Source organism: Geotrypetes seraphini, chromosome 6 (assembly GCF_902459505.1).
Source record: "Geotrypetes seraphini chromosome 6, aGeoSer1.1, whole genome shotgun sequence".
NCBI classification, from domain to species: domain Eukaryota; kingdom Metazoa; phylum Chordata; class Amphibia; order Gymnophiona; family Dermophiidae; genus Geotrypetes; species Geotrypetes seraphini.
The window spans coordinates 116,737,004-116,760,365 of record NC_047089.1 but is presented as its reverse complement, the minus strand read 5'-3'; the positions used below and the strand labels follow the sequence as shown (position 1 = coordinate 116,760,365).

General features: G+C 47.8%; 1 protein-coding gene across 4 annotated transcripts in view; it reads left to right on the top strand.

The window, feature by feature from the left end:
- Window positions 1-23,362, top strand: part of TUBGCP5 (tubulin gamma complex associated protein 5) — a 1,496,334-nt gene that overhangs the window by 81,583 nt on the left and 1,391,389 nt on the right. For 3 of the 4 annotated variants that reach the window (XM_033947661.1, XM_033947658.1, XM_033947659.1), the window contains one exon: window positions 6,434-6,542. The exons of the other annotated variant lie outside the window; for it this stretch is intronic. In XM_033947661.1, coding sequence (XP_033803552.1) covers window positions 6,434-6,542 — 109 coding nt within the window. The remainder of the gene's footprint in view (window positions 1-6,433; window positions 6,543-23,362) is intronic. 4 annotated transcript variants of the gene reach the window in all.

Below are 23,362 nucleotides of genomic sequence, written 5' to 3'. Positions count from 1 at the left end.
ACAAATTTCTGGTACGGGAAAAATTTCGGATGCTCTCCCTACCGACACTTTATCCCCTGATCGACGAGGGCGCGACTGGCTCTGCTCCCTCGATCTCAAGGAGGCGTACACACATGTCCCAGTGCACCCCGCTCACCGCAAGTTCTTGCGCTTCCAGGTAGGGGACTGGCACCTACAATACAGAGTCCTCCCCTTCGGCCTAGCATCATCACCTCGAGTCTTCACCAAGTGCCTCGTGGTGGTCGCAGCAACCTTACGTTCCCAGGGCCTCCAGGTATTCCCCTACCTGGACGACTGGCTAATCAAAGCCCCGTCCAGGGAAGAGGTTATCTCAGCGACCCAACAGACTATTACCTACCTACAAAGTCTGGGGTTCGAAATAAACTTCCCAAAATCCCAACTACGCCCCTCGCAGTCCCTACAGTTCATCGGGGCCACGCTGGACACGGTTCGCCTCCGTTCCTTCCTCCCCCCTCCGCGCCGAGAGGCGTTAGTAAGTCTGAGCCGAAGGATCTCCCGGCTGACCTCGGTATCAGCTCGACAGATGATGACTCTCCTGGGCCACATGGCCTCTACCGTCCATGTCACACCCTTCGCCCGCCTCCATCTGAGAATCCCTCAATGGACCCTGGCCTCTCAATGGCGTCAAGACCGGGACCCGATCGATCGTCCCGTGACAGTGACTCCTTCATTGCAACAATCGCTCCGCTGGTGGGCCGACTCTTCAAATCTTTCCAAAGGTTTGCTCTTCCTCACCCCACCCCACAGCAAGGTACTCACCACGGACTCGTCGGAGTACGCTTGGGGAGCCCATCTGGACGGCCTACGCACCCAAGGGATGTGGTCAGCACAAGACCGTCGCTGCCACATCAACGTGCTAGAGCTTCGGGCCATCTATCTCGCAGCTGTAGCCTTCCAACATCTGCTCCACGACCGAGTGGTTCTCATCCGAACCGACAACCAGGTAGCGATGTACTACGTAAACAAACAGGGGGGGACAGGGTCTTGGTCCCTTTGTCGGGAAGCCCTGCGCCTCTGGAAATGGGCAATCTCCAACAACACCTTCCTTCGAGCGGTGTACATACAAGGAGAACAAAACTGTCTGGCGGACAGACTCAGCCGCCTCCTCCAGCCACATGAGTGGTCACTACACTCTCAGACCCTACGATGGGTGTTCGAACAGTGGGGGACGCCTCAAATAGACCAGTTCGCATCCCCCCACAACCACAAGCTGCCTCTCTTCTGCTCCCGGATACACTCCCCGGACCGGCTCGAGGCCGACGCCTTCCTCCTCGACTGGGAGGGAAGGTTCCTGTACGCGTTCCCGCCGTTCCCTCTGATACTGCGGACGCTTGTCCACCTGAAAACAATACAAGCCACCCTGATCCTGATCGCCCCTCGCTGGCCACGCCAGCCGTGGTTTTCCCTTCTACTTCAACTCAGTGCCAGAGATCCACTGCCTCTGCCTCTGTTTCCCTCACTACTATCACAGGGTCAGGGTTCACTGTTACATCCCAATCTTCAATCTCTTCATCTGAATGCTTGGTTTCTCTCCCCCTGACTGCTCTCCCCGTGTCTCAATCAGTCAAGGAGATATTGGAGGCCTCTAGAAAGACCTCGACGAGAACCTGCTACTGCCAAAAGTGGACCAGATTCTCAACCTGGTGCTCCTCCCACAGCCAGGACCCGGTGTCGGTCCCCGTCCCTCTGGTCCTTGACTATTTACTTCAATTATCTCATTCCGGCCTAAAGACCAACTCCATTCGAGTACACCTCAGTGCGATTGCGGCCTTTCATCAGCCCCTGGAAGGGAAAGCCCTCTCGCTCCATCCCTTAGTCTCTCGCTTCATGAAGGGTCTCCTGAATGTCCACCCTCCTCTCAAACCTCCCCCGGTGGTTTGGGACCTTAACGTGGTTCTGGCTCAACTAATGAAACCTCCATTTGAGCCACTAGACAAATGCCATCCAAAATTCCTCACTTGGAAGGTAATTTTCCTACTCGCGCTCACGTCCACCCGGCGGGTTAGTGAGCTACAAGCTCTGGTAGCGGACCCACCCTTCACGGTATTCCACCACGACAAGGTGGTACTCCGCACCCACCCAAAGTTCTTACCTAAAGTAGTGTCTGATTTCCATCTCAATCAGTCCATTGTCTTACTGTGTTTTTCCCCAAGCCCCACTCTCACCCCGGAGAAGTGGCGCTCCACACTCTTGACTGCAAGAGAGCGTTGGCCTTTTACCTCCAACGCACTCAATCACACCGGAAAGTCCCACAACTGTTTTTGTCCTTCGACCCAAACCGGTTAGGTTACCCAGTTTCCAAACGCACCTTGTCCAACTGGTTGGCCGATTGCATCTCCTTCTGCTACGCTCAGGCTGGTCTCGCACTACATGGTCGAGTAACGGGACACAAAGTCCGAGCGATGGCAGCCTCCGTAGCGTTCCTCAGGTCCACACCCATTGAGGAAATCTGCAAGGCTGCCACGTGGTCTTCGGTTCATACCTTCACCTCCCACTACTGTCTGGACTCACTGTCCAGGAGCGATGGCCGGTTCGGCCAATCGGTACTGCGAAATCTATTTGCTTAAATTGCCAACTTCCCTCCATCCCTTTTCAGTTAGCTTGGAGGTCACCCACATGTGAGAATATCATGCCTGCTTGTCCTGGGATAAAGCACAGTTACTTACCGTAACAGGTGTTATCCAGGGACAGCAGGCATATATTCTCACAACCCGCCCACCTCCCCGAGGTTGGCTTCTTGGCTAGTTAAGTGAACTGGAGACCACGAGGGGATGCACCCCCTAGTGGAGCAGGAAGGCACGCATGCGTGGAGCAGCAGAGCAAACTTAAATCTTCAATCAAGTTTGCTTGAAAATGCTTCCGCATCGGGGCTCCGTAGATGACGTCACCCACATGTGAGAATATATGCCTGCTGTCCCTGGATAACACCTGTTACGGTAAGTAACTGTGCTTTTTCTCCACTCAGCTGCTTTTAAAATTGCTGACAGGCAAAAGCACTGCAGAACTGTAAGTACCTCCATTATTTCCTTTGGGAACTTAGGGGGTGGCTTATGGAATAGTTTAAAATATTTTTCACAGTTTTTATAGGTAGGGTACAGGCCCTCCACCTTCCCAGACCCCAAATTGCTATTTTTTATTTTCGGGTTTTGTTTGTTTTTGCCATCTTTGGTGCAAATTTGTGACAGCGGCCATCTTGGATTTAAAAATTGATCTTTTTTCCTAACCTTTATTTCTGCCTCAAAAACCCCTTGAGTTGACTCAAAATCATTTGGGATAGGCTCCCCAGCCCCTAATCTGTTGAAAGTGGACATTGATTGTGCACCGTTTTTTCCCTCTCACTCACACACTCATGCCCAACAATTCTCCCTTTCTATTCCTTCCCTCCCATGTCCCAAGTTAGTGCCCCTTTCCTTTCCTTGTGTCCAAAGTTCTGTGTCCCGCGTTTGTGCCCCCCTTCCTGCCTTTCATCCTTTGTCCCTAATTCATGACTCTCCTTCCTCCCTTTGTCCCACGTTCATATCCCCTCTCTCTCTTACTTGTTCCCTTCAGGACTGCACTTGCTCCTTTCAGGGTCGTTCAGCTGGGCTGCTCCTTCCTACCTTCAGCCGCACTTGTTCTTCAGCCACACTTATTCCTGCAAAGAATAAGTACGGCTGAATGCAGGAAAGAGCATCCCATCTGGAAGGAGGACAGTTGAGGTAAGGGGGATTCCTGGCTGACCCGGAAGGCTTCCCTCCGACGTCAGCTTTGACATCGGAGGGAAGCCTTCTGGGTTGGCTGCGGCAGAGGGGGGCATACAGCTGGAGGGCAGGAAGGAGGCCTGTTTACAAATGAGATCACTGGCAGTAGCGGTGAACGACAGTGGCTCCACATTGGGGAGATTTTCGTCTCAGTGTGTGTCTTTGGGATTGGCCAAAGATAGCCTTGATAACTTCAGCCAATAACTTGAAAGTCAAGTGCTTCTTCAGTCACAGAGCAGAGCCAGGAAGCTTAAACATAAATGCCTTGGTTTAGTCCCGGCCAACTCAGGATCTCCTTTACATTTTCCCGCCTTGGTCCATGGTGGGTTGAGTCATTTGCAGGTAGTCTCTTAACCGTGCCTGGTGATCCTAATGGCCCTGGACTGGTCTCGCCATCTGTAGTATGGGTCTGGTCTGCCTTCATTAGGACAGGAGGCTCAAGCTCCCTCTTCATTGTGACCTCCTCACTTAGGGTCCAGTTCCTATGGAGAACCCCCAGCACTTTAGTCTTACAGCATGGCTTTTGAGCACCAGGCCTTGATTTGGAGGGGTTACTCCGATGTGGTCATTACCACTCTGTTGAGGTCCATGTAGTCCTCTACTATGGCCACTTACAGCAAGACTTTGAAGGCTTTCCAGCAGAGGTGTGCCAAGGATCAGGTGGAGCCCTTGCATGCTTCCATTCTGATGGTCCTGGCTTTCCTAAAGGCCAGTCTGGAAAAGGACCTGGCAGTGGCTTTTCTCAAGGTAGCAGACCTTTCCTGCTTCAGAGTGCACAGCAGATCCAGTTTGCTTACAGCTCTTCCAGATGTGACCAGATTTATCGGGGGGAGGGGGGGGGACACTTCACTTTTGACCTCCCCTGAGACAGCCTTTTCCTACATGGAATCTCAATATTCTGCTGAAGTGGATTGCTGAAGCTTTTTTTGAGTTGCTTAAGGATGCATCCCATCTTGACCTTACAGTCACAGTGTTTGTTTCGTCAAGGTGAATTTCTGACCGGCGGTTTCCCTCCGTACAGTTCCTTCCTTTTTTCCGACGGTGGTTTTGGATTTCCATTTAAACCAGGAAATTCGTCTGCCTGCCTTTGAGTAGAAGGATAAGATCTTAAGGAAACTAGACGTACAGAGAGTATTCTTTCATTACATAGAGAGGACCTACAACTTGTGGGGAGTGTATGTAGCAGTGGTTAGAGCTACAGCCCCAGCACCCTGGGGTTGTGGGTTCAAATCCAGCATTGCTCCTTGTGACCCTGGGCAAGTCACTTAATCCCCCAGTGCCCCAGGTACATTAGATAGAGTGTGAGCCTGCTGGGACAGATAGGGAAAAAATGCTTGAGTACCTGAATAATTTATAATCCACAGAGAATTGTAGGATATGTGGAATATAAATAATTAAATAAATACATTTCCATCTGTTTGTCCTGACTAACCAATACAGATGAGGTAGGCCGGTGTCTAAGGTCTCTATTTCCTGATGGATCTGCATGGCCATTTCATCGACTTACATCACTTGTTGTAAGCAGCTGCCAGTTTCTCTTAAAGCTCACTTGACCAGAAGTGTTGCAGCTTTGTGGGCGGAGTCTTGAGTGGTTCATCTGGCTGAGATTTATAGAGCAGCTACTTGGTATTCTCTTCATACTTTCATGTGGTTCTACAGAGTGGATGTGGTAGCTCGATCTGACACTGCCTTTGGGGTCTTGGTGTTACGGGCAGGCTCTTCTGTCCCACCCTAGACGTTGCCATTGCTTTGGTACATCACCTGTCAATATGACTCCGGAGTGGATGTAACAGAATGCAAGATTAAGTTCTTACTTTGATAATCTTCATTCTGTAAATCCACAGAGGAGTCAGTATGGTCTGCTCTCTATCTACTCTGATTCTTCTTGTATTACTTGCTTTTCCTGCTTCAAATGTTTCTCCTTTCAGGCCTATGTTTCTTCCACCAAGCGGACATTCTCTGTGGAGAAGAATTCTACATATGTGAGTACATATTTTCGCCATCGGCGTAGTTTCAGTAGTGATCATTGCACCCAACAGGTTTGTTCCTATTGCTGCTATGTTCTTGCCTGGTTTTCATGTTGCCTGTTAATTTTTTCTTATATATTGCAGAGAGATTCTTCTTGCCCTCCTTTGTATATACTTTGTTCTAGTGATATTTGTTTGCTTTTGGACTCAACTGTAGGGGGATTTGTGCTCCTTAGCTAAGTGGGTGGAGCAGAGAGAAAAAAAAAGTGTGTGGCTTTCTGCAAAACACGGTTCACGGCTTGAGATAAAACACCTATCATACTGATTCCTCCATGGGTTTACAGAATGAAGATTATCAAAGGTAAAAATCTAATCTTGCATTAATTATCCTCTGTTCTTTTTCTGATATGGATATGAAGAAACACAAATGAGGTGGCATGGTATACAACACAATTCAGATTGGTAGTTATCTGATAGGGACCACAATATTAGCTCTTCTGCTATGACTCTTGGAACTGAACTTTAGAGCCCAACTTACATCAGAGACATGATTTGTTAACACACTTTCTGAAAGAAGGCCAGAACATGCATAGCTGGTCAGTGTTATGATGTGGCATTGAAAATGATTTTGAAGCTTACTGGGATGGTGGTATATTTTATTTCCATCAGTTTAGATAATTTTTTTTTTTTTTTTTTTTAATTCAGAATTTATGAAAAGTTGATAATTCATTCAGATCTCAAAAAAGCTGAGAGCTGGAAAAGACTAACAGAAGAATTCCTCAGTTTACCACTTCCAAAGGTCAATGGAACAAAGGTACATCACAAATAATTTTCTTCCCTTTTATTTTCTTCTTTAATCATGCTTGAGCATAGCATCTTTGTCAAGTTTTTAGTACTTATAGATGGAAACAAGTAATTTCCAGTTCAAAAGGAACATGAGTCTTGACCAGTGGGTTATTCACCTCTACCTGCGAGTTTTTGCAGAAGGAGTCATCTACAGCTTTTCAGGTCCACCTCCTTGTATCAGTGGGCAGTACCCATTTCCTCAGTTTTTTCTTATGCAAGCGAGTTGAAAAGGTATGTTCTGCTTTGCAATTGATTTATTATTTTTGGGGTTTAATCTGAAGTGCAGGGCTTCACAGTGCCCCAGAGGTTCCCAGGATTTCAGGGACAGCTCTGCCTGGGAGAAGATACAGCCTCTAGTTCAGAAGGCTGTAGCTGGGAGAGAGGCAACACTGTCGTAGAGCACCTACCTAGCCAGCCTGCACTAACACTTATGATAGTAACGGATGCATCCCCTGAGAGCTCAGCTTGCCCCTGATTTATCAGGCACTTGAAGACGCATAAGGAGCTAATGGGGTCAAGGGTTTTAGGCTCTTAGAGCCTGTCTAAAAGGCAGCCTAAAGTGACAAGCTTCTTAAGGATCGTATTTGCTGGTCTGAGGCAAAAATCTTCTTCTTTGTCCAGAAAACAGATAGTAGATTTAAATGGTCAGTGTTCTCAATGGAGAAGGGTTCTGTGCTGGGACCATTGTTTTTTAACATATTCATGAATTATCTACAGATGAGAATAGCTCTACAGATGAGAATAGCTCTGACTGCTAGATTCTGTCATCCTCAGCTCTGAAAGATATAAGGACAAGATGCTTCTTAGCAAATCATTTAACTACCAAATTGCAAAGGTGTGGAATTCACTTCCCATCGAAATTCATGCAACCACTGTATATTCACAATTTCACTAAAATCTAAAAAGATGGCTTTTCAAGATGTCCCTGTTCGGGGCTTAAGGAGATTCAGACTTTATAATAAATGTTTAATGACATAAAACTAAAAAAACGGGATGTTTTATCAAACTTCCTAACATTCACTTTATGAAATTCTATACACAGAATGTCATTACATTTCTTTTATTATATTTTTATCTTTTTAAAATTACATCATTTGTTACATTTAATTACTACTCTATAGAATGACAATGTTAATGGTTACACTTCTCCCTCGTTATTCGTGGGGGATAGGGGCAGAGCCGGACCGCGAATGGCGAAAAACCGCGAATATCCTGCTCTGACCCACCCCCGCCTCCCTTCTACGTCCCGGTCCTCCCCAGACCTTACCTGGTGGTCTAGCGGGTTTTCGGGGCAGGAGAGATCTTCCTACGTTCCTGCCTCGTACATATTGCCAATAGGAAATGGCTGTGGGGAGTTTCCGTAGTCTCTTGAGACTACAACGGGAACTCCCCACAGCCATTTCCTATTGGCAATCTGCACAGGGCAGGAGCGTAGGAAGATCACTCCTGCCCCGAAAACCCACTAGACCACCAGGTAAGGCCGGGATGCCGGGGGAAGGCAAAAATATGGGGTTTTTTTTCCCTCCCCCCCAAAAAAAAGTTGCAATTATGTGAAATCGCGAGTGCGGAAACCGCGATTGGGGAGGGGGAAAGTGTATTTGCCTTATCTTACATTGCATGTATAATTTTATATAGCAGGTATGATTCCATGAGGGATGTTCAATAACTTATCTACTTCAGTAGGAAAGAAAAGTTTAAAAAAAAAATTGTTTTATTTTTCAGTATAGTCCCTTGATAGCTCCATACACTTCATTCACTTTTCTTGCAATGACTTTAACACCTTTGAAAAGAATTCTTCTGTTTGACCTTCAAACCAGGACATCACAGCTTCCTTGATTTCTTCATCACTTGAAAACCGCTGTCCATTCAGAATAGGAAATAATCTGAGGGAGCCAAGTCAGGACTGTAGGGTGGATGGTTCAGCTGCTGAAACCCATATTCTCAAATGGCAGCCTGTCATGACATGTGAACTGGCACGTTATCATGAAGAAGCAGCACGCCTACTGTTAGTTTTCTCATCTTTTCTCCTTGATCGACTCCCACAAAGCGATTATTGTGTTGGCATAATTCTCCTTGGTTATGGTTGTCTTGTGTGGAATGAACTTCAGAAGCAAAAGTCAAGTTTCACTCGAGGGTCGCAACGTCAGAGGGAACACTTCTGGGTCAGCTGCAAGAGGCACATAGGATCCGCTGCCTGCGGCTTTCAGCGAACGCTGCAGGAAGATGGAGGAGGGCGCCGGCAAGACAGAAAACACTGCATCACCTCGAGTGTGAGCGGGGCCGCACAAAATACTTCTTGAGGTTGCATGCGGCCCGTGGGCTGCGGGTTGGACACCCTGGCCTAAAGCTTAGCTAAAATCTTTATATCCACGTTTATTAGAAAGAGTGGTCTATATCGGTGTTTCTCAACTTCTTCAAGCGAAGTATCCCTATGTCTAACAAATATCAACCGAGTACCCCCACCCAGGCTCTGCCCCGACCCACCCAGGCTCTGCCCTGACCCCACCCCCATAATAATAGTACTAATTGTAATGCAATTTTGTCCATCCATTCTTCATATACACACAGAACATAAATATTAATGGCTCAAGTCTGGACAAATCACACCAACAATAATTAAACTTTTTTTCCTATATTCGGACCTATCATCCATAAACTAATTTCAACTAGTTTATCTACTGGCACAATTCCAATGTCTTGGAAAGAATCTATTATTCGGCCCATCTTGAAAGATCATTCAGCTTCTTCAGACACAGAAACAAATTATCGTTCAATTGCTAACCTTTCATTCCTCAACAAACTTACTGAAAAACTTGTCTTCAATCAAATAACAGACTTTTGGGAAAAAACCCCAGACAACATTCACTGATAGGACTGACTAACAGTATTTTATATTTTCTAGATCACCAAAAGTCTGTTCTTCTTATTTCACTGGATATCTCTGCGGCTCCTCAAAAGACTAGCTTTGATAGGGATCTCTGATCTTGCATTAAACTGGTTTCATTCATACTTCACAGAGTGTACCGTATTTTCACGCAAATAACGCGCACCCGTATAAAACGCGCACACGGGTATAGCGCGCAGAAATCACGATGATATGTACAAAAACTTTGGTATACCGCGCTCACGGGTATACCGCGCATGCTGCCCGACGCTCCTTTCGCCCGCCCTGACTTTCCGTGCGCTGTCCCGACTCTCCGTTCACCCCCCCTGACTTCCGTGCACTGTCCCCCCTTGAAGGTCTGTCCCCATCCTGAAAGCCTGATGCCCCCCCCGACGTCCGATACATCCCTCCCCCCCGAAGGACCGCCGACTCCCCAACAATATCGGGCCAGGAGGGAGCCCAAATCCTCCTGGCCACGGCGACCCCCTAACCCCACCCCGCACTACATTACGGGCAGGAGGGATCCCAGGCCCTCCTGCCCTCGACGCAAACCCCCCTCCCCCCAACGACCGCCCCCCCCAAGAACCTCCGACCGCCCCCCAGCCGACCCGCGATCCCCCTGGCGACCCCCACGACCCCCCCACCCCCCTTCCCCGTACCTTTGGTAGTTGGGCCAGAAGGGAGCCCAAACCCTCCTGGCCACGGCGACCCCCTAACCCCACCCCGCACTACATTACGGGCAGGAGGGATCCCAGGCCCTCCTGCCCTCGACGCAAACCCCCCTCCCCCCCAACGACCGCCCCCCCAAGAACCTCCGACCGCCCCCCCAGCCGACCCGCGACCCCCCTGGCGACCCCCACGACCCCCCCACCCCCCTTCCCCGTACCTTTGGTAGTTGGCCGGACAGACGGGAGCCAAACCCGCCTGTCCGGCAGGCAGCCAACGAAGGAATGAGGCCGGATTGGCCCATCCATCCTAAAGCTCCGCCTACTGGTGGGGCCTAAGGCGTGTGGGCCAATCAGAATAGGCCCTGGAGCCTTAGGTCCCACCTGGGGGCGCGGCCTGAGGCACATGGTCGGGTTGGGCCCATGTGCCTCAAGCCGCGCCCCCAGGTGGGACCTAAGGCTCCAGGGCCTATTCTGATTGGCCCACGCGCCTTAGGCCCCACCAGTAGGCGGAGCTTTAGGATGGATGGGCCAATCCGGCCTCATTCCTTCGTTGGCTGCCTGCCGGACAGGCGGGTTTGGCTCCCGTCTGTCCGGCCAACTACCAAAGGTACGGGGAAGGGGGGTGGGGGGGTCGTGGGGGTCGCCAGGGGGATCGCGGGTTGGCTGGGGGGCGGTCGGAGGTTCTTGGGGGGGGCGGTCGTTGGGGGGGGGGGGGGGTTTGCGTCGAGGGCAGGGGGGCCTGGGATCCCTCCTGCCCGTAATGTAGTGCGGGGTGGGGTTAGGGGGTCGCCGTGGCCAGGAGGGTTTGGGCTCCCTTCTGGCCCAACTACCAAAGGTACGGGGAAGGGGGGTGGGGGGGTCGTGGGGGTCGCCAGGGGGGTCGCGGGTCGGCTGGGGGGGCGGTCGGAGGTTCTTGGGGGGGGGGGGGGGTGGTTGGAGGGAGGGGGGTTTGCGTCGAGGGCAGGAGGGCCTGGGATCCCTCCTGCCCGTAATGTAGTGCGGGGTGGGGTTAGGGGGTCGCCGTGGCCAGGAGGGTTTGGGCTCCCTTCTGGCCCGATATTGTCGGGAAGTCGGCGGTCCTTCGGGGTGGGGGTGCGAGTGGTCCTGCCGGGGGGGGGGGGGGATGTATCGGACGTCGGGGAGTCGGCCGGGCAAGAGGGCTTGGGCTCCCTCTTGCTCCGATCGTGGATGCGGGTCGGGTGGGAGCGCGTGCGAGCGGTCGTTCGGGGTGGGGGTGCGAGCGGTCTGGCCAGGAGGGTTTGGGCTCCCTTCTGGCCCGATATTGTCGGGAAGTCGGCGGTCCTTCGGGGTGGGGGTGCGAGTGGTCCTGCCGGGGGGGGGGGATGTATCGGACGTCGGGGAGTCGGCCGGGCAAGAGGGCTTGGGCTCCCTCTTGCTCCGATCGTGGGTGCGGGTGGGAGCGCGTGCGAGCGGTCGTTCGGGGTGGGGGTGCGAGCGGTCCTGCTGGGGGGGTGAATCGGGCATCGGGCGGGGTGGGAACTATGTTTTAAAACTTTTGTATACCGCGCTCACGCATATAACGCGCGAGGGGTATGCGCGGTAGGTAAAAACGCGTATAACGCGCGCGTTATATGCGTGAAAATACGGTACATCAAAAGTAAAATTTAACAACTCAATTTCAACATCCTTTTCTTCTACCTTTGGTATATCGTAGGGTTCAATACTATCACCTCTCCTTTTCAATATCTTTATAGCTCCATTAATGACACTAGGCTAATCAATAGAATTCACAATATTTTCCTACGCAGATGATATACAATTACTTCATCCACTTGACACTAATAACCCTGAAGACATAATTACAATAAATTCAAAACTATAACAAATTAGCAACTGGTTAAATGAAAATATGCTGGGTCTAAACATTGCTAAATGAAAATCTATTTTATTTCCGAGGAAAAACAATCTCATTCTTAAAGTTCTTTATTGATTTTCCAACTATCAATAGTGCAATGAACAAGTAGATGTACATATAATAATTCAAGAAAAGCACATTTATCTTGCAGAAATACATGAGCAATCATTTTTACCCCTCTCACCCACCCAAATGACTAATCAAGAAAAACACAAATACATAGATTCCTTCAATAACCTTCCCAATTTAAATTAATGGTATATCTCCACCCCATCCCACCCACTCTGGACGTGTATACTCAAAGGGCTAAAATTAAAATCAATAGTCACGCCTTACAGAATTTTGTCTATGGTTCCCAGACATCCTAAAAATGTAGTGCATTCATAAGTTCTAGCTTAAAAGTGTGGCATAAAGACTCCTACCAGAAACTATAATTTAAACAGTCCCAATTTTTTCAATTTTTTAAAATAAATTGTATGGCAACACCCGTCATGATGAAAAGAAGTTTGTTACTATGGGAAGTTATTGGGCTTTTAGCCATCAATACCTTGCCAAATAGCACTGAAACATATGTCAATTTCAATGGGACGTCTAGTATTCTATTAATTTGACCCCAAATGGATCGCCAGAATTCAAGTATCAAGGGACAAAAAAAGAGCAGATGATCCAGTGTCCCTATATCGAGATAACAATGGCAGCATCTATTTGACTTATAACTATCCAATTTTTGCAATCTAACAGGGGTCCAAAATCTTCTATGCAACAAAAAACAAACAAACCAAGTTTGTTTCATAGATGCTGACGCTGTACACCTCATTCTCCAAGACCAAATTCATGGCCATTGAGACACAGAAATCTGCTGCTTAATCTCAATGCTCCAAATGTCTCTAAGACTATTTTTTGGTTTTTTATTTAAAAATGCAGATATTAATTTATACCACTTAGCTGCCTGATGCCCCAGGAAATCTGTCTGGAAGCACAGGCCCGGCAAGCTATACTGAGTTTTTAAGTTCTTCCATTCAGGAAACACCTTCTGAATGGCCTGCCTGCTTCAACTGCAACTACTTATAAATTTGAGATTTAGCAATACCAAATGATTGCTGCAGTCATAAAAAGTCAACCAGTTTTCCACCTGATACTACATCATCCAGAGTACGTATGCCCGCCTGCAATCAATGCTTCCAGAGGATCTTAGACTCGCCAATTTGAATCTTGGAGTTCAACGCGGATTTATGAATTGGAATAGGGGTTAGATTATTAATGAATTTTAGGTTCAAACAATTTTTATTGATGCAAACAACAGCAAATACAACCAGGACCGCCATCAGAAATTTCTGGGCCCCTTACTGAGCAATCCTATTGGGCCCCCCACGCACCCCTTCCCCTCCGACCCCCCCTTCTTCCATGGGCCGAATACACACATACTTTTCTCTGTCGCCGCACTCTTTGACCAAAAGATTTGTAAGCCTGCAACCCCGTCAAGGTAGACTCTTTCAGCAGGGTCCTAACCTAACCTAAACTAAACTAATCTATACCTATCTATTCTAAACTAACATATGTCTAATACTGAACTAATAACAAACTAACAAACATCTGCATAATAAATAACTAATAAATAATAGTGCTAGTAGCTATAATTCACTTTTGAATGTAAAATCTCAGTTAAGGATTTCTTTTGACCTTTGTAGGCCAGAAGTAGATCACAATTGCACAATATTTTTTGTAACAAGTATTAAATGTGTTTTTATAAATACTGTAAGCTTAATAAATATATCAGAAAAAACTACACATCTGAGCGCATATCTGAACATACACATCTGTATGATCCCATCCTCCTCAGCTTGCCTATAGCTGCATCATGCATGTTAAAAATGTACGATATGTTGATATGTGCACTTTCCTTCCTTCCCATCCATCCTCCTCAGCCTGTCCTTACACATCCACAGCTGCATGTTAATGATGATGTATATGTTATGATGATAAATAAGTGCATATGAGCACATTATTAACATGCATCTATGGATGAATATATAATGATGTTATGAGTGTGCACCTCTTTCTTCCCATCCTCCTCAGCATGTCACATACAGCATGTTACATTACACAGACTTTGTGCAAGCCAAATTATTACAGAATGCTACACAGAAATATCATGCTAACAGAATACTGCAGTCACACATGACAGGAATAGTTTTAGGGGAGTGCAACTAGGGCAACTGCTCCCTGGTCAGAGAGCGCCCTAAGCCAGCTGGATACCCATCTTAAAACCTCACTGCGACCCTTTGGATGCAAGGCTTGCAGATATAGCTCCCAGATATTCAAGAACAACATCTTTCGCTTCCTAGCCCCTCCGGCATCTCATGCCTCCCAGGTGGCCAACTGATGCAAATAGTTCCGTCAATGCCAAAACGCCGGAGGGTCAGGGACCGTCCAGCACTGAAGAATACATTTCCTGCCCAGTAAGCTCATCTTCCTACACAGAGCCCGATGGCCCCCTAGGCAAATGGCCAAAAGCCTCTGGCAAATCCAAGACAAAGTGGGCCAGAGTACTGCGCAAGGCTCTCCTAATTAACCCCGACATGTAAGAGATTATATGCCTCCAGAAGCGCTGGATAATGGGGCAGGACCAAAAGGCATGTCCCAAAGTGTGTGTCCCTGTCCCACATTTATGACACAGTGGTCTAGGGCACAGTTCTTCAACCGCCGGTCCGCAGGAAATTTTTGCCAGTACGCGCAGGGCCGGCAAGATTGACTCCCTTCAATTTCCTGCCGGTCCGCGCAGGGCCAGCAAGATCAACAGCTGAAGTCTGCGCTGGGCCGGAGAGATCTTGGGGAGCCTCCGACAGTGGCTTTCTCCCCTCTCTGCAGCTCTCCTTTACTTCCCAGCGCAGCGATTCACGAAGGTAGCCTCGGGGCTTTTGCTGAGTCGCAGCTGCCTCTGATGATGCAACTTCCTCTTTCCTCAGAGGTGGCGCAACCCAACAAAGGATCCGAAACTGCCTTCCTGAATCGCTGCGCTGGGATGTAAGGAGAGCTGCTGGGAGGGGAGAAAGCCACTATTGGAGTCTGGGAAGCTGCTGGGCAAGGGGAAACAGGGACAGTTGCTACTGGAGAGGAAGAAGGAAAGATGCTGCTGGGAGGGGAGGAGGGAAAGGAATCTGGGAAGCTGCTGGGCAAGGGAAAAAAAGGGACAGCTGCTACTGGACCTGGAGGGAAGGAGAAGGAAAGATGCTGCTGGGAGGGGAGGAGGGAAAGGAGTCTGGGAAGCTGCTGGGCAAGGGAAAAAAGGGACAGCTGCTACTGGACCTGGAGGGAAGCTTGTGGGCAAGGGAAAAAAAAAGGGACAGGTGCTACTGGAGAGGGTGAAGGAGAGATGCTGCTGGGAGGGGAGGAAGGGAAGAGAGTTACTGCTGGACAGGAGGAGGAGGTAAGGGAGAATGAAAAAAGGAAGGAAACAGCTGACAGAGAGATTAGAGGAGGGGAAGGGGAGACACAGGCATGAGAAAGTAGAGAGATTGATGATAGGAAGGGGTCAGCAGAAAAATAAGCAGAGAGGGACAACGATGATAGATCTGGTGTAGGAGAGATAAAAATGAAGAGAGCAGTGAAGCTGGAATGAATCATGTAAAAAGGAGAGAGGGGGTACAAGCTGGATGGAAAGGGGAGAGGGGCATAGAAAGAAGACAGATACCATATGGAAGGGGGAGAGGACACACAGGATGGAAGGGGCAGGCGCTGGAAGGAAGAGAGTGAAAAGAAGATTGAAAGCAGAAACCAGAGACGACAAAAGATAGAAAAAAATAATTTTTTTTCTATTTTGTGATTAGAATATATCAGATTTGTAATATATATCCTGCTAGAGCTGGTGTTAGACATAACTGGGGACTGCAAAACCCAGGCAGTGCTTCTTTAGTTTCCAGCTGGCTTAGGGCGCTCTCTGACCAGGGGGCAGTTGCCCTAGTTGCACTCCCCTAAAACTATTCCTGTCATGTATGACTGCAGTATTCTGTTAGCATGATATTTCTGTGTAGCATTCTGTAATAATTTGGCTTGTTCAGTTTTCTTGATAGTAGAGGGGATATATGTGAAGGGGAGGGGAGACAGGGGTTTTGTTGATCCTTGCTCTGAATTATTTGTATTTATAAAATGACAATTGTACAGAATATTGTTTCTTTTTATACTTTAATAAAATACATTCAATATAAAATCATAACTGAGGCTTGTGTGGATGGGATCAGATGATTTGTGGAGACCGAGCTCACAGAGATGGGGCGGAAACGGGTTTTTAAAATTTTAGTCCTAGTAATTTGCCTGTCCACAAAATAATTCTTTTTTTTCTGCTGGTCCACTGATGTAAAAAGGTTGAAGAACACTGGTCTAGGGAGACCTCCATGGTAATACAACTGTGTACGAGTATAATAGGCGCATAAGATCACCCTATAATACGTTTCTCGCAACCAAGCACACAGGGTCACCCCAGGCGTCGCCCTCAAGGTATAAGCTACATTGCAATGTCCCAAATTAATCGGCAATTCCCCCTCCCATTACCCCGGATGATCTGGTAGCCCTTGGCTAGTTGTAACTCTTGCAAACTAGCATGAATGCTAGACACTGAGAGGGACACCCCCTCCTCCCAAGCAAAACAATTCCCACAGCCTGTCCCCAAATGCATGGGCAATTGTGCTCTGTCGAGGGATCCCAAAATAATGCTACACTTGATGACACGCAAACTGCGCTCCCTGGTCTCCCCCACCTTAGCCAGCAAATCTGCACGGGTCAACAGCTCCCCATCAACCCCCAAAATATGTTCAAAACTTGAGACTCCTCTTGCTCCCCAAGACAGGTACTCTCTGGATTCCCTTCACGGAGGAAAGGCCAGATTACCCCGCAATGGCAAGAGATCAGTGACCATCGGATCTCCTCCCAGGGCCTGCACAAGCCAATGCCAGGCTGCTTGCAATGTGCTAATAAATAATACACTAGATTGGATAGAAGAGGGCAATGCCCTCTGGGGACTATATAGTAAGGCAAGCAGTGCTCCCTCTAAGCGGGCGGGTGTTGTGAGCAAACTTTTTTCGCTGTGAGCTTGGGCGCCAGCAAGTTATGAGCCAACTCGCCCGATTCTCCTCTCGCCGCCCTGCCATCTGCCGTACGCCGTGCGCTGTGACGAGAAACTTGTGCGCTGCGATGTAGTATTTTGTGCGCCAGCGCACGCCAGCGCAGCTTAGCGGGAACACTGAAGGCAAGCACATCATAGGGAGCAAAAAACTTGCGTTCCATCTGAAGAGGGGTAAAGCTGCTGGTCATATTCACCCAATCTCCCAAATGGCGAAGCAAACGTGCATAATTATAGACCCGCACATCTGGTAATCCTAACCCCCCCCCTATGCCAAGCCCCAGCAACTGAGACAACTGCAATTTTGGTTTCCTGGCTGCCCAACAGAAACGAGTAACCCCTTTATAAAAAATGCGTAAATCTTTCTTCAGCAAGCACAACGGCAGGGTCTGCAAAACATACAGCCATTTGGGAAAGATAAACATCTTAACCAAGCAGATGAGCTCCATCAGAGAAAGGGGCAATGCCCGCCAAGCATCCAACAAGAGTGCTGAAGCTTATCCACATTAAGGCGATACAAAAGGGGAGCCTTCATAATCATCAAAGTTCCCAAATACACAAACTGCCCAGGCGCCCACGTCAACGGAAACCCATTTCCCCATAGGGCTTGAACCTCCACGGAGGATGCTAACGTCTCTGATTTGTCTAAATTTAATCGGAAACCTGCATAGTCACCATATTCTTTAATCAATTCCAATAAGGCCGTTAAGGAGGGCAAAGGATCTGTAAGGTGTACTAAGATATCATCCGCAAAGGCTGATAACTTAAAGATAGTAGCTCCGATGTCAATCCCCCGTATAGATGGCATTGCATAGACATCCCGAATAAGGGGGTCCAATGTAAGCACTGATAAAAGAAAACATCGATGAGCATCTAGAGAGGCATAAACGTATAACAAGCCAACATGGCTTCTGCAAGGTAAGATCGTGCCTGACGAACTTATTGCACTTCTTCGAAGGAATTAAAAACGGATGGACAAAGGGGACCCCATAGACATTGTATACTTAGACTTCCAAAAAGCCTTTGACAAGGTACCCCATGAACGCCTTCTTCGGAAACTAAAGAACCATGGGGTGGAAGGAGACGTACACAGATGGATCAAGAATTGGTTGGCGGGCAGGAAACAGAGAGTAGGAGTGAAGAGCCACTACTTGGACTGGAGGAAGGTCACGAGTGGTTTTCCGCAGGGGTCGGTGCTTGGACTGCTGCTTTTCAATGTATTTATAAATGATTTAGAAACAGGGACGAAGAGCGAAGTATTAAAATTCGCAGATGACACCAAGCTATTTAATGGGGCTAGGACTAAAGAGGACTGCAAAGATTTACAAAGGGACCTGAACAAACTAGGGGAGTGGGTGACGAGATGGCAGATGAAGTTCAATGTAGAGAAATGTAAAGTTCTACATGTAAGAACCAGAAATCCGAGGTACAGCTACACGATGGGAGGGCTGTTATTAAATGAGAGTACCCAAGAAAGGGACTTGGGGGTAATAGTTGACATGACAATGAAGCCGTCAGCACAATGCGCAGCAGCCGCTAAGAAAGCGAATAGAATGCTAGGAATAATCAAGAGGGGTATTACAAGCAGAACAAAAGAAGTTATCCTGCCGTTGTATCGGGCGATGGTGCGCCTGCATCTGGAGTACTGCATCCATTATTGGTCGCCATACCTAAAGAAGGATATGACGATACTCGAGAGAGTTCAGAAGAGAGCAACACGTTTGATAAAAGGTATGGAAAACCTCTCATACGCTGAAAGATTAAAGAGACTGGGGCTTTATTCGCTGGAGAAGCGGAGACTTAGAGAGGATATGATAGAGACTTACAAGATCACGAAGGGCATAAAGAAAGTGGAGAGGGACAGATTCTTCAAACTTTCTACAACTACAAGAACGAGAGGGCATTTGGAAAAATTAAAAGGGGACAGATTCAGAACTAATGTTAGGAAGTTCTTCTTCACCCAACGAGTGGTGGACACCTGGAACGCGCTTCCAGAGGGCGTGATAGGGCAGAGTACGGTTTTGGAGTTCAAGAAGGAATTGGACAATTTTCTGAAGGAAAAGGGGATAGAAGGGTATAGATAGAGGGCTACTATTCAGGTCCTGGACCTGATGGGCCGCCGCATGAGCAGACTGATGGGCATTATGGACCTCTGGTCTGACCCAGCAGAGGCACGGCTTATGATCTTATGTTTATACAAGGAGCAGAGTCTTTGGGAATGCATCAAGGTTCCTCCACCAAGACTCTGGAACTTCAATCCACAGCCTCCAGTCCTATCCATTCTTTGGTGGAATCGGCTGCTTCTCTCTCCGGGGTGAGTCTCCTCTATCTTCAAGATCTGCTTCCAAGCACCGTTCTCACCGACAATCGAGACCTTCATCGAGGCATCCTTCCAGGCATAGTTCTTCTTCTAAAGAGTGTCCTCCTTCAACTAAGCCTCGATCTACACCTATTTCTACTAGACCACCGACTCCTTGATTGAGGTCTCCACTTCCAAACCTCGAGGACTCAGCGGTTTCGATTGCTTCGTCCAAGTCTCTCTATTCTTTTGATGCATTTTTTCCAGCCGAAGCTTCATCTTCGACCCAGGCTTCCTCGACGACCTCAAGTCCTTCTCGAGGCAAGGCACTACCAGATCAGCTATCTTTCTCCTCTTTTCTTCGTCAGATGGCTGTTGACTTGGACCTTTAATGGGATGCTTGTTCCAAATACTCTAAGGAGTATCTCGAAGTCATGCATCTTCCTCAACCTCCGGCAGAATCACTTAAGCTTCCTCTTCACAAGCTTTTGTCTCAAACTTTTACCAGATGCCTGGAGATTCCTTATGCAATTCCAGCTGTTCCAGGCAAATTAGACTCCAGATATAAAACTCCATTGTAAAGGAGAATTCACAGTTATCTCACCAATCCCTACTTGTGGAGTCTTCCTTGAAAAGATCCCATCCTTCCAAGGTTTATGCTACCGTTCCTCCTGGAAGAGAACGTAAAACTATGGAAAAATTTGGACGTCGCATCTATCAAATTGCCATGATGTCCTCTAAAGTCCTGAATTACAATTTCCATTTTGTCACTTATATTGAGTTCCTCATTGCTCTTTTGCCTAAATTTCTTAGTTATTTAGATACTCAAAAGCACTTTGAATTTCAAGAAGTCATTGCTTCTCTATCACAACTCAGATTACATCTACTTCAGTCTTCTTATGATGCCTTTGAGTTGTCTGCCCGGGCGGCTGCTTGTTTTGTAGCAATGCGTTGAATTGCCTGGCTTTGTACCATTGATATGGATCCTAATCTTCATGACCGCTTGGCTAATATTCCTTGTGCAGGCAATGACCTCTTCGATGAATCTATTGAGGCAGCCACCAAGAAATTGTCTAAACATGAAAAATCCTTTGCTTCTATTGTCAGACCTAAGCCAAAGCCAGCTCCTGCCAAGCCTGCACGCCCTCCTCCTATTTACTAGAGGCGTTTTGCTCCGAGGACGGCTCCTTACACTCGCACTCCTCCCAAGAAACAGCAGAATCAGAAGCAACACCTAAGGCTACGCAGCCTTTTTGACTGTTTAAAACAGAGCATAACCTCTACCGTTCTGTCTCTGAATTATCTTCTCCCTATTGGAGTTCACCTCTATCATTTTTACCACCGATGGGAGACAATAACATCTGACCTCTAGGTGCTGTCAATCATCAGCGAAGGATACTCTCTTCATTTCACTCAGGTTCAACCAGAGCTCCCTCCAAGAGAGTATCCTTCCAGTCCATCCCAGACCGCCCTTCTTCTTCAGGACGCTCAAGCTCTGCTTCGTCTCCGTGTCATTGAGGAAGTTCCTTTGGAACAGAAGAACAGGGGTTTTTACTCCCGTTATTTCCTTGTTCCGAAGAAGATGGGCGATCTGCGATCCATTCTGGATCTCAGGGCTCTCAACAAATTTTTAGTCAAAGAAAAATTTTGCATGTTATCCCTGGCATCCCTTTATCCCCTCCTAGATCAGAACGACTGGTTATGCTCTCTGGTTCTCAAGGAGTCTTTTACTCATACTCCCATTTATCCGGCCTCCCACCAATATCTCAGATTTTGGGTAGGGAATCTGCATTATCAATACAGAGTGCTGCCCTTTGGCCTGGCTTCATCTCCCAGAGTGTTCACCAAGTGCCTGGTAGTGGTAGCCGCAGCTCTCAGAAACCATGGTCTTCAAGTATTTCCCTACCTGGACAACTGACTTATCAAAGATTCAAAATCTCAAGGGGTTATTATAGCGACTCAACAGACAACTTTCCCAAATCCTAACTTCAACCATTTCAGAATCCACAATTCATCGGAGCTGTTCTGGACACTATCCAACTCAGAGCATTCCTTCCGCAACAGCATCTGAATGCTCTCCTTCAACTTTGTCATGCAGTATCTTCCCGCTATTCAATCTCAGCGAGACACATGATGGTACTACTGGGTCACATGGTCTCCACAGTACACGTGACTCCTTTTACCAGACTTCACCTCAGAATTTCTCAGTGGACCCTGGCATCTCAGTGGACGCAGGTTTGCGAACCACTTTCTAGACACACAACAATCACTCCTTCATTGAAGCAGTCTCTCCGTTGGTGGATGTTCTCTTCCAATCTCTCCAGAGGCTTGCTTTTTCAAGCGCCCTCCCCATCAGAAGGTCCTCACGACAGATTCTTCGACCTACGCTTGGGGCGCTGATCTCGATGGTCTCCGTACACAAGGCCACTGGACCAGTATGGATCGTCAGTGCCACATCAATCTGTTGGAACTCAGAGCGATTTTCAAGGCTCTCAACGCTTTTCAACATCTTCTTCACAACCATTCGGACGGTCAACCAAGTCGCCATGTATTATGTCACAAACGGGGGGGGGGACAAACAGGGGGGGGGGGGACAGGATCTTCCTCCCTTTGTCAAGAAGCTGTGAAGTTTGGGACTGGGCAATCCGCCACAACACCTTCCTCAAAGTTGTCTATATTCAAGGGGCAAAAAATTGCTCGGCGGACAACTTGAGTCGTCTTCTGCAACCTCACGAATGGACACTCCATTCCTCGCCTCTTCATCACATTTTTTCACAGTGGGGAACGCCTCAGATAGATCTCTTTACAGCTCCCCATAACCACAAACTGCCTCAGTTCTGCTCCTGGATATATTCTCCTCATCGCCTCAAGGCAGATGCTTTTCTTCTGGAATGGACGAATCTCTTCCTGTATGCATTCCCTCCATTTCCTCTCATTCTCAATACTCTGGTCAAGTTGAAGAACGATCATGCCACCATGATTCTAATTGCTCCTCGGTGGCCGAGACAACCTTGGTACTTCCTTCTACTTCAACTCAGCAGCAGGGAGCTATACCTTCTACCAGTTTTTCCATCTCTACTTACACAGAGTCAGGGATCTCTGTTTCATCCCAACCTGCAGTCTCTACACCTTGACAGCTTGGTACCTCTCAACATAACTCCTCTTCAGTTTTCTCAACCTGTCAGAGATATTTTAGAGGCTTCTAAGAAGCCTACCACTAGACAATGCTATCATCAAAAATGGACTAGATTTTCTATATGGTGTTTTTCTCCCTTACCTTCTGTTTTGGATTACTTTTTGCACTTATACACTTCTGGTCTCAAGTCTATATCCATCTGAGTCCATCTCAGTGCAATTGCGGCTTTCCATCAGCCTATTGAAGGGAAACCCCTCTCTGCTCATCCGGTGGTTTCCAGATTCATGAAAGGACTTTTCAATGTCAAACCTCCTCTCAATCCGCCTCCTCTGGTTTGAGACCTCAATGTTGTTCTTGCTCAATTGATGAAGCCTCCATTTGAACCAATGTCTACGGATCATCTGAAGTATCTTGCTTGGAAAGTGGTGTTTCTCATTGCCCTCACTTCTGCTCGAAGAGTCTGTGAGCTGCAAGCTTTAGTTGCTGATCCACCTTTCACTGTCTTCCATCATGAGAAAGTGGTCCTCCGTGCTCATCCTAAATTCCTCCCTAAGGTGGTATCGGAATTTCATCTCAACCAATCAATTACTTTTCCAATGTTTTTTCCAAAGCCTCATTCTCATCCTGGATAATCAGCTCTTCATACTCTAGACTGTAAACGTGCTTTGGCCTTTTATTTGGGACGCACCAAACATCACAGAACTGCTCCTCAACTTTTTGTTTCCTTCGATCTAAACAAGTTGGGACATCCTATCTCTAAGCGTACCATCTCCAACTGGATGGCTGCTTGTATTTCCTTCTACAATGCC